The sequence below is a fragment of the Hippocampus guttulatus genome, chromosome 9 (genome assembly GCF_054856545.1).
Source record: "Hippocampus guttulatus isolate MCC_2025c chromosome 9, RoL_Hgut_1.0, whole genome shotgun sequence".
NCBI lineage: Eukaryota > Metazoa > Chordata > Actinopteri > Syngnathiformes > Syngnathidae > Hippocampus > Hippocampus guttulatus.
This window is the reverse complement of record NC_141269.1, coordinates 6,729,953-6,741,656: the sequence shown is the minus strand read 5'-3', so window position 1 is coordinate 6,741,656 and position 11,704 is coordinate 6,729,953. Positions and strand designations below refer to the sequence as shown.

At 43.5% G+C, this 11,704-nt stretch overlaps 1 protein-coding gene across 1 annotated transcript; it reads right to left on the bottom strand.

Moving 5' to 3' along the window:
- Positions 1-5,909: 5,909 nt before the first annotated feature.
- fabp2 (fatty acid binding protein 2, intestinal) lies at positions 5,910-11,660 on the bottom strand. Its single transcript, XM_086119283.1, has 4 exons — positions 8,317-11,660; positions 7,678-7,850; positions 7,202-7,309; positions 5,910-7,098 (listed from the first exon to the last, which is right to left on the bottom strand). The coding sequence occupies exons 1-4, from the start codon at positions 8,381-8,383 to the stop codon at positions 7,048-7,050; spliced, it is 399 nt and encodes a 132-aa protein (XP_085975409.1). The 5' UTR covers positions 8,384-11,660; the 3' UTR covers positions 5,910-7,047.
- Positions 11,661-11,704: the final 44 nt, after the last annotated feature.

Here is an 11,704-nt window from a genome sequence, read left to right as displayed (position 1 = left end):
AGTTGGAGAGCCCCGTTTGAAGGAGCCAACAGCACCACATCATCTGCAAAAAGCAGGGATGCAATACTGAGGCCACCAAAACGGACGCCCTCAACGCTTCGGCTGCGCCTAGAAATTCTGTCCATAAAGATTATGAACAGAATCGGCGACAAAGGGCAGCCTTGGCGGAGTCCTACCCTCACTGGAAACGATTCCGACTTACTGCCGGCAATGCGAACCAAACTCTGACATCGGTGGTATAGTGACCGAATAGCCCGTATCAGGGGGTTCGGTACCCCATACCCACGAAGCACCCCCCACAGAACTCCCCGAGGGACACGGTCAAACGCCTTCTCCAAGTCCACAAAACACATGTAGACTGGTTGGGCGAATTCCCACATACCCTCGAGGACCCTGCTAAGGGTGTAGAGCTGGTCCACTGTTCCACGGCCGGGACGAAAACCACACTGCTCCTCCTCAATCTGAGGCTCGACTTCCTGACGGACCCTCCTCTCCAGCACCCCTGAATAGACCTTACCAGGGAGGCTGAGGAGTGTGATCCCTCTGTAGTTGGAACACACCCTCCGGTCCCCCTTTTTAAAAAGAGGGACTACCACCCCGGTCTGCCAATCCAGAGGCACTCTCCCCGTTGACCACGCGATGTTGCAGAGGCGTGTCAACCAGGACAGCCCCACAACATCCAGAGCCTTGAGGAACTCCGGGCGGATCTCATCCACCCCTGGGGCCCTGCCACCGAGGAGCTTTTTAACCACATCGGTGACTTCAACCACAGAGATAGGAGAGCCCACCTCAGGGTCCTCAGACTCTGCTTCCTCCAAGGAAGACGTGTTGGTGGAGTTGAGGAGGTCTTCGAAGTACTCTGCCCACCGGTTCACAACGTCCCGAGTCGAAGTCAGCAGTGCCCCATCCCCACTGTACACAGTGTTAGTGGTGCACTGCTTCCCCCTCCCGAGACGTCGGATGGTGGACCAGAATTTCCTCGAAGCCGTCCGGAAGTCGGCTTCCATGGCCTCACCGAACTCTTCCCACGCTCGGGTTTTTGCCTCGGCGACCACCGAAGCTGCGTTCCGCTTGGCCAGTCGATACCTGTCAGCTGCCTCTGGGGTCCCACAGGCCATAAAGGCTCGATAGGACTCCTTCTTCAGCTTGACGGCATCCCTTACTGCTGGTGTCCACCAGCGAGTACGAGGGTTGCCGCCACGACAGGCACCAACCACCTTACGGCCACAACTCAGATTGGCCGCCTCAACAATAGAGGCACGGAACATGGTCCACTCGGACTCAATGTCCCCCGTCTCCCCCGGAACATGGGAAAAGCTCTGTCGGAGGTGGGAGTTGAAACTCCTTCTGACAGGGGATTCTGCCAGACGCTCCCAACAAACCCTCACAATACGTTTGGGTCTGCCAGGACGGACCGGCATCTTCCCCCACCATCGGAGCCTACTCACCACCAGGTGGTGATCAGTTGACAGCTCCGCCCCTCTCTTCACCCGAGTGTCCAAAACATGCGGCCGCAAATCCGATGATACAACCACAAGGTCGATCATCGAACTACGGCCTAGGGTGTCCTGGTGCCAAGTGCACATATGGACACCCTTATGTTTGAACAAGGTGTTCGTTATGGACAATCCGTGGCGAGCACAGAAGTCCAATAACAAAACACCAAAACAAAACAGAGAGGGTTGCTTCCCTCCGCCTTCGGGTGGGGGGACGGGTCCTGACTGTTGTTTGTGCATATGCACCAAACGGCAGCTCAGCATACCCACCCTTTTTGGAGTCCTTGGAGGGTGTGCTGGAGAGTACTCCTGCTGGGGACTCCCTTGTTCTGCTGGGGGACTTCAATGCTCACGTGGGCAATGACAGTGAGACCTGGAGGGGCGTGATTGGGAGGAACGGCCCCCCCGATCAGAACTCGAGTGGTGTTTTGTTATGATAGCACTTTGAACTCCCAAAATAAAGCAAAATGTTACGTTTTTGAGAATCATCTGAAATTCAAGTTGCGTCGACAGTACGCTTACATTGATTGTTGTAATTCTCATGGTGTATGATGGCAAACTCGTAAACACTGGCCAAATCCTTCTACAGGTCACATTGCGACATACACCCTTAGTACTTAGTCCAAACTGGCGCCACTTATTGCTTCTTTTAATGACCTGCCAAGTGTTAATGAGTGACAGAAGCTCATGCAAATGCATCGATAACGATTTTTTTTTTTTTTGGTGCCGTCAGTGATATTTGAAGCGATTAAAAGCAGATTTAAAGGCCTCCCAAGTGGGGATATGTACAAATAAGTTGCACGCCAGCCGCCCACAAACGATTCAACCTATTTTGTGTTTGACTTTCAATTCTTCTCCCAATCCTCACATATTAAATGCTACTATTTATGTTTTCGGTGTGAATGGTACCAATGAAATTCAGATGCCAATCCAACATCACGCTGGGATAAAAGTCCCACAATGTCCCCAAAATTCCCCCCCCCCCAAACGTGCATGTGGCCTTTACCAAGTCTTTCTAGCTTGCTTGTTACAGCAGAAGCATGAGCATGACAATAGTCCAAAACAACATAAACTATCCAATATTTATTGAAACGTACTAATCCGATTGATGTTTGTAAGTTCAACCGTTTTTTTTTTTTTTTTGGTTTGTTTGTTTGTTTGTTATTTTTAAACACTTGAATGTTCTGATTCTCTTGTTTATACAAATGCATCTGTTGTAAATATGAACGTACGAATCAAATAATAGACTTCGAAACTGTCCGGAGTTATACTATGCATTAAGTTGCTACGGTTATTTTGACATGTGTTAAGATTTTGTCAGATCTGTAGCGTCCCAAAACGTATGTAAAAATAAGATACGTGTGGATGCATCATCACATACACCTGTACACATTATTATTAAGATTTATACTTTATTTTACTTACTTAGCTTTATAAAGGACCTTTCAAGGGGACCCAATAACTCATGGCCGTAATTAAAAAAAAAAAATACAATGCCAGACAAAGTTTTTACAAATATAATAACGCTCTGTTTTGATTGAGACAGTAGCTGAATTATTCATTTCATAATATTTTGTTATTGTGGTTGTTTGCAGTGTTATTGAACTATCGACATTTAAATTTGTAAATGTTTAAAAAACAATGTTCCAAACAAAATTACAACCAAAAATGTTGGCATTGTTCTAGTTAGTAAGGAGGCGTTTGCATTCTTGAAACTGCTTGTAAGATTTGAATGTAGCCTTTCTTGACTAATCCCCGCCCTCGACTACAGCCACGCCCCTCACTAACATGCTCGAGCGCAATTCTCAAGCATGGCCGTTCAGAATGCATGTCCGGCTGCCACAAAATTGCAGCAGTAGCAATGCTAAACTAGCATTAGCACTGTAAACAATCTGACTTTAGCCGCGGCTGCTACGTTTGTCATTCGTAATGGAGTTTTAAAACAAGACTATTTGTTATAGGTGTGAACTTTTATTTTTTTTGGAACATACCATCAATTAAAAATTGAAAAGATGTTTAAAAAAAAAAAAAAGACCTGTCGTGCCGAAATGTTGCTCATTCTGCATCCTTCTGAATCCTCTCACTGCCTGAGTTATTTTTCCTGTGCTCTTGTTTGCTAGTCTTGTGCCTAGTTGTTGGCAAACGGGGATGGGCATGTTCTCATTTTGGGGGTTGGATATTGTGCCATAGTTTCAGCAAAGCTCCTGAAGGCCAAGGTAAACAGGTCAGCACGAGGCCATGGGGGCATGAATGTCTTCACGAAACATCATAGCTATAAATTACAACGCATGGTAAAATCTATCTTGCGCAAGCTTATATAGCTAAAAACAAAAATGAAAATCTCTGAAAAAACCTGATGTGCTACCAAAAAAAAAAAGAGGCATTTTTGAAATCAGCATCAAAAATACATTTAGGGATTCAAATTTGCTGCTGACCAATGTTCAGCTATTTGGCTAATGATACGGCATGTATATTATGATGAATGTTGACGCTCTTTAAACTGACTCAATATCCATCGTCGGCAATGACTGAAGAAAAAAAAAGGTGATACACAACAACAACCACACTAATAAACATATTATCAAATGGACTAAACATGTTGACGGAATAATGAGACCTCCTTGAAAATGACATGCTGCATCTCAAGAATTTATCAAATTTATATTGAATTACTTTACAGGTGTAGCAAATGTTTTGTCCTGTGTAGTGCTTCTTCATTTCTTCAAGTATTTTGAAGACAAACCTCATCCCTGGTCTGTACCTTATAATGCCATAATATTATATTGTACAGTTACTATAATTATTTGATGGTGTATATTTCATTTTAGATGTGTCACACCATATAAATGTGCCCCCGCCCTCCCAATCACCTAAAGAGAGTGTGCGACATGATTCAAGGATGCCTTCAAGCGAGTTGATTGTGCTGTTGTGCTTCTACTAATGGATGGATTGTTCCTTTGTGTTGTTTTAGTGGATTATTCGAGCCATTGTTAGGCACACTGATAACGATGTAGCACCTTTCTGACGTTTTATTTTTTCCTTTCAAATTCCTTCCACTCTGTACAGAATCCGATTCCATTTTCTCGTATTGTACACTGGGCGTGTCTTCCGTTGCATCACGAGTGCCTTGACATTTTTATGAGTGACACCATGTTTGTTGGTGTGGAGGCCCCGTGGCGCGGGTTGTGATGTCAGAACTTCCCCCACCCCCACTCCCCTCCCCAATATGCAGCACTAAGGGGCGACCAATGTGACGCCAAAAAACAAACGGTCATTTTTTTTTTGTCCCCTGTCACATGACGTTTTATTACCGTATTTCCTCAAGTAGTGGGCTTTATTTTTTTGAGGAAGGAGGCATCTGTTGGAGATATTGTTGCATCACGACATACTGCTTCATAGATATGCTATTAATCCTTCCCAGTCACCTCTCCCGCCCGAAATAAAAATGAGTAGAATTAATTTGACCTTCAATTAGAAATAATGCATACAGTTATAACATCATCAAATACAATGAAACTGTTTTTGTGACACTTTTTCCCACAATGCATATTGTGGGGGGGGGGGGGGGGTGCGAATAAGACACAGATGGATATACTGTAGTGGAGACTCTAACCCCCTTTGCTTCTCAGCATGGCAATAAATATTAGTCGTTCCTCACAGAGGATAAAGACTTTATGCCACTGAGTACGTTACATGATTCGACTGCTGCATTGCCGCAAAGATTGTGCTCAGATAGCCGTTGCGACTCCACTGCATAGATGCTAATTGCTATTGCATTTCCCTGTCGTGTTTTCCCCATTTTATACTATTCGAAGCCATGCGCTTGATGTAGCAGTAAACAGCTTGAAACCTCTTTTTGAAGGATATTTCCAGCCTCATTTTGTCAAAAACACATCTATATCCTTCATGATGATGACCAATAAAGTAAATGACAAGTCTTTGTGCATTTTACTTGCATAGCCTCCAAAATTCGACCAAATGTTTTTGGTTCCAAGCCACTGTTTGGGAACCCATTCACATGTCCGTTTTCCATAGCGTTTTTCTTCATTAGTGTGATAAGTGAGCCACAGTCTATCCCAGCTGACTTTAAGCGAAAGATGTGTTTGTTCTTTTTATTTATTTTTATTTTTTTCCATCAAATTTGACCCATGACAAAAATTAGTTTGACACCCCTGCATGTACACGTTGCTTATTTTCTTTTGGTTTGAATTTACCATGATGCGCCACGAGTTACGAAAGCAAACCCAAATCAGCGTGTAAAACAGAAATGTAGCGCGAGGTGGAACTATGACTGTAGTAAAATAGAGCGGTGATTTAGTTGAGGGGAGGCATTCATTTTATTTGGTGGACAGTGCACCCGCGACAAATCGAGACGGGAAGGGTACCGGAACGAAGGCCACTATTTGAGGACATACAGTACGTATACATCAGTCTTTACTGCAACAGTTTGGAGATGTAATCACGCTCATTTTTCATCAACACACACACACACATTTACACACACACATACGGACGGAACTTGTGTACGTGCAGTTGTGGTTCTCCGTTATAGCGGCCGATGCTGCCTTGTACTGTATGTACATGTGGATCACATCTCTGTGCGAGTAGCATCACCATTTCGGGAAAACAACGTCCAGAATCTGTCTGCACTTTATATTTTTGTAGATAATAAATATTTATTTTTTATTTATTACTGTTGAATAAATGACTGTGTCACTCTGAGAATGTGTCACTTTTCCCCTGTCTTCCTTTTTCAGCCGATGAACTGCCGACTGCCAAAAACAACACTGCCTTAGTTCCTCCCCCAAGGTATACACATTTTTTCAAATGACAAAGATATACTTCCTTGACATTGGTAAGCTACTTCTTACTAAATCCTAAGCGGGTGCACAGACCAAAAACTGACACCCTTACTCTGTGTTTCAGGCTTTTGTGCCGCGCACAAATATCATGACTTTTCACACTCTCAGACTGATGTCTTGCTTTGCCAGGCAACTGCAAACGGCAAAAACAGAGCACAAATACATTTAAAATCACAGTTGCGTGATAAAGCCTAACAGAAATGTTTGACACCAAAACCTGAAAAGAACCACGGACTGAGAGACGTGAACATTAGTAAAACAGAATACTGATGATGCTACTAAACAAGGTGACATAACCAGTTTTCCGATCGCCGTTTAGCCATTTGCATGGCTGCTAGCATCGACATCCATTGTACATATCACTTTAATATAAAGAACAAAACAGACTTGCAACAAATATAAAGAGTTTATGGCAGTTTTTGACTGAACAAAAAAAAATCATCTGCAAAAATAGTTTTGGGGATGCTTGATATACGTTTAAACAAGGAGAGTATGTTAAGAGTTATTGATGACGACAAAGTCAAAACCCAGTGCAATTAATTTAATGGGTTTTTTTTCTTTCTGGGAGGTGAGGGTGGGGGTTGTGGGTGGGCGCACATACCTGAGGCATGTCACACAGTACACTTTGTACAAGTTATGCGGTAAGTCACACAAAATTGTCTGCAACCCCCTGGCAAGGTTCACTAAACCTAAGCCCTCTTGAAAATCCTTTTAGCGTCCACGCCGTCATAGCTGTAGCTCTGTGGGTAGAAAACAAAGATGCCACTTCACTAGACTCAGACTGTGAATGGTGTGTGTGTGTGTGTGTGTGTGTGTGTGTGTGTGTGGTTCAAGGTGCCCCACCTGTATGAGCTCATCTCCTTGCACAATTCTTGTGGTTGTTAGCTGCTTGCCGTTGTCTTTCCTGGTGAAGGTGCCCTTCAGCGTGTCACCCTCCAGCACCCATGAGCCCTGCAATCAGGTTTAACTTTCGTTTTTTTTTTTTGTTCGCACGTCATTTTCTACATCTTTATTCGGGTCGCGGGTAAACTGGAGGAAAACGGGTGGGAAAACTTCTAATTAAGGGCCACATTCGATTTTTTTTAAATGAAAATAAACAGATGAACCTAGGTGACTCCTAGATGAGGTAAAAAGAAAAAAAAAACGGCCCCAAGTGTGACTTCAATATAGACCCTTGCTTTGTGTTGCAGTTTATGTTCATCTGTAAACAAATCAAATCTTCCAGTCTTCAAGGCTCAAAGTCTGACGTGATTGATTTGGAGGGGGAGCAGTGACAAACGTCCTTAAGAAGCATTCGATGAACCGTTTCGTTTACTCACAGAGACTTCGGTGCCGTCAGCCAGGCTGTACTCGAAGTTGACCCCCAGGGTGAAGTCGATTTCCAGGGTGCGGAAATTGCTGCTCTCCTTCACGTGGAACTTGTCTCCGTTCTGCTCGATGGTAATTTTTAGATTGTCGTGGGCCGCAAGCTTCCTTTTCATCATGTTGACACCTGTCAATGCACATGTCACCTGTTAGTGGTGCTGTGTGTGGCTTCTTCCTTTTTTTTAATTTTTATTGTTTTTCACTTAAATGACACTGCGAGAGAGAGAGATGTAAATATAGATTTTGTTCATTCAAGAAGAACATAAAAATTGTGACATATAAAATAAGCAATGGAAGCAATTCAAAAGAAAAGCACATGATGCAAAAACTGACAATTAGATATTTAAAAATGCACACGTTGAAAATCAAACAAATATTAACTTTAAAAAAAACATCAAGTAAAAAAAACAAAAGACTGTAAAATTAGCCGTTTTAGAAAGAAACAACAAAGAACATTTTACAAAGGCACCTATCTATAAAACTTGTATTGTTACCAGTATTACACTTGCTTCTTTCGGCCCAAATAGCATCCCATGACCCAAATCCAAATAATGACAAGAATTCCAGTCGTATCCTTCAGTTTGCTCGCATACCCATTTGCTCCATGAACTTGTCATAGTTGTCATTGCGGTCCACTTTCCAGTTGCCGTTGAAAGTCATGGTGGTGCTGCCGCTGGTGGTAATGAGGGTGAACACGGGTGGTGACCGAGGTGGGCTGGGGGTTTCTGACTCTGCAGCAAAGCAAAAGAGGGTTGTAAGCGTGCCTCCTTTTCAAAGCACTCTTATCTGCTCATCTATCTTGAGTGCTGATGTGGCCGTGTAAAGCTCACGCTTTCTCAGGTAAGTACAACCCCGCGGCCGCTTCTCATTGGACGCCCTCAGCCAGCAGAAAAAAAAGGTGGGCGCAGCAGTTCAAACATGCAAAGGGTGTTTACATAAAGGGGCCTGTTTCTTGTGTCACAATGCAGAGCTTACTGCTTTAGAATAAGGCTTTGCCCATAGCAGTTTTCTAAGATATTTATAAATGAATAATAAACGAGGGTGAGAGTTTATTCTGGTCTTCAAAAACAAAACAGAAATTGTGCCAGTGCCAAATGTGCTGGTCCATGGTCCGATGGTTGCGTAGTGGTGCAATACATATAGAGACATAATATAACGATACTCACAGACATATATTCTTCATCCTCTCCAAAGAATGACTGCAGCTTCCTGAGGAGCTGAGACGTCTCTATGTACTGTATACCCTTATGCCTGTATTATACTGTTCCAGGGAGGTGGCCAAGGCACGCACACACTAAGGAGCAGCACAGTGTACATTGAAGTTTAATTAAAACGGATTTATATTGTATTTAACTATGTCATCACCTTATGGTTTTATAAAGTACAATATAAAAAACCCCACCAAATTTACCAACTGTATTATGAGTTAATAAGAACAATGATAATAATTTGTTACGCGCTTTTCTCAACATCCACACAAATGAAGAGACAAGAGAAACTTATGTCTCGATGGAAGCAGTGGGGGTGGCGAAGCACTCGCTTCAGAAAGAGAATGACGGCCAGCTAGCGGGCTCCAACCACATCCGAGTCGGCGAGTGCTGTTAGTGGTGAAGTCTTTCATCCACGGAATGATTAGCCCGCTAGATAGCGACGGCCCGAGGTCTCAGCCAGCGAATATTAAATGATAGTCCACCATGGGCCATGTTATGAGAGCTTATCGGTGATAGTGTTAGCATGGCCTTGTGGTCAAATATCTCCATGTTAAATTGCTTTCCCTTTCTCGAATGTTAACATGACCACACAGCCTTGTTGACATGAATACCGCTAGCCCAAAATGGCCACCACCGCGCACAATGCAATGCGACTTTCTGTGCAAAGGACAAATTCCGTAGTATACAGTCTGACTGTGAATACAGTTATATTGCTTGTCTACATGTTGTCGCTGAATCATTTGGTTTCCGTGCTGCGTCGAGGGTTACGGCGCATCATAGATGCTAATTAGCATTAGCTGTTTGAAATACACAGTGTGAATACTCTTTGTTTTATGTTTAGTTTGACAGCAAGCTTTAACCGGAAGTGCCATTGAACAGCTTGACGCCTCTTTTGTTCGTCAAAGCATGAAAATCGGTCAAACAATGGCTCGGATCTTGTAAATCAAGGCATCACTGTACAATACTTACCTTCTGAGTCTTCAACCTCTGAATCTCACTGATTGAAATGTTTTTGTAGCAGAAGCCTGGTGTTATGGGTGTGGCCATCTTGGAAATATGAGTTGGTGCGGGGTAATGTTCCTCTCCTTTTAATTCATTTCTGAATTTAACAAAACTGGAATCAGCCCCCTCAAATTCTCATTGTCTCAATTGAGGTAAAAATGTCCCAATGTGAACCACCTTTGCTGCGATTTACATGCTGCTTATCACTCGAGATATGATGACATGATGGCCTGTATTTGCAGTCACAGTGATAATGACACTCCAGCTGATACCTTCGACCTTCATTTGCTCATACAAGAGACCTTTGACATAGGGGACACACACACACACACGCACGCACACACACACGCGTGCAGTCATTGTGCGTCAACAAGAACTCCACTTTGCAGAAGGTGTCTAAGATAAACTCTGCATAAACTACATGTTACGCTTTGATAACTTTACCTTTCTCCCAGAGCACCATACACCACTGGACACTTTATTATGTATACCTGCACAATAAAATAAAATCAATAAATAATAACATATATGTATAAAAAAGTCAGTTTTAACCTGGATTTAAAAGCATTTATGATTGGGGCTGACCTCACTTCTGTTGGAAGCGTCTTCTATTTTCTACATGCAGCATAGCAACTAAACTTTGCTTTACCGTGTTTGCTTTACATTTTTGAATTTGTAAAGGGCTGCCCATGGATAACTTGTACATCAGTGTAGGTAGGCAACATAAGGCTGAAAGGTACAGGCATTAAAGTGCAAAATACGAAAATCGAGACCCTGGGACTGTTGAGCAACTGAAGTCGCACTCAAGCAAGAATGGGAAAGAATCACGCCTATGAAACTTCAACAATTAGTGCCTTATTTTCTAACTTAATAATTTCCGAGTAACATATTTTTAATCAGAGCCCACTTGGCTCTCAACCTTTTTGATTCCTGTACGTATCATTTGGTACGTTTACATTATTCACCACTCGATTTGATTGCCATCTTCTTCAGTCAATAAAGTGTCCTATCGCCACGTTGAAGTGTGTCTATTGTACACACACAGTGCCCCAATCAGAAGATGTTATCAGGAAAGAGATAACACTTATAGTACCTGAGTCATTATGAAGAGCTGAGCAGCTAAAAATGGAAATACTGCTTACATGTTTATTCCAATTGATGTTACCTTTGACCTTACACACCTGCAAACCAATATTGCTTGTTACACCAATTTCGTATTCAAAATTTCTTCAGTGGCGGCCCGGTAGTCCAGTGGTTAGCACGTCGGCTTCACAGTGCAGAGGTACCGGGTTCGATTCCGGCTCCGGCCTCCCTGTGTGGAGTTTGCATGTTCTCCCCGGGCCTGCGTGGGTTTTCTCCGGGTGCTCCGGTTTCCTCCCACATTCCAAAAACATGCATGTCAGGCTGATTGGACGCTCTAAATTGTCCCTAGGTGTGAGTGTGGGCGTGGATGGTTGTTCGTCTCTGTGTGCCCTGCGATTGGCTGGCAACTGATTCAGGGTGTCCCCCGCCTACTGCCCGGAGATGGCTGGGATAGGCTCCAGCACCCCCCGCGACCCTAGTGAGGATCAAGCGGTTCGGAAAATGGATGGATGGATGAATTTCTTCAGTGAATACAATTCTTGTGGCATTTTCCACAGGGTTGGGCTCTTTTTACAGACACTAGAGGGAGCCCGTGACGTATTACATAACCACCTTTGCTATTGCGACTCAACCCGAACCAAAGATTCAAAGGTGCTCGACACAAGACGTTTCGAGGTTACGACCG

Coding starts and splice junctions, on each gene's coding strand:
- fabp2 (XM_086119283.1), bottom strand. CDS start 8,383: ATGACTTTCAACGGCAACTGGAAAGTGGACCGCAATGACAACTATGAC. Junction 7,851..8,316: donor CAAGTTCATGGAGCAAATGG/GTATGCGAGCAA, acceptor GTGCATTGACAG/GTGTCAACATGATGAAAAGG. Junction 7,310..7,677: donor CTGACGGCACCGAAGTCTCT/GTGAGTAAACGA, acceptor ACCTGATTGCAG/GGCTCATGGGTGCTGGAGGG.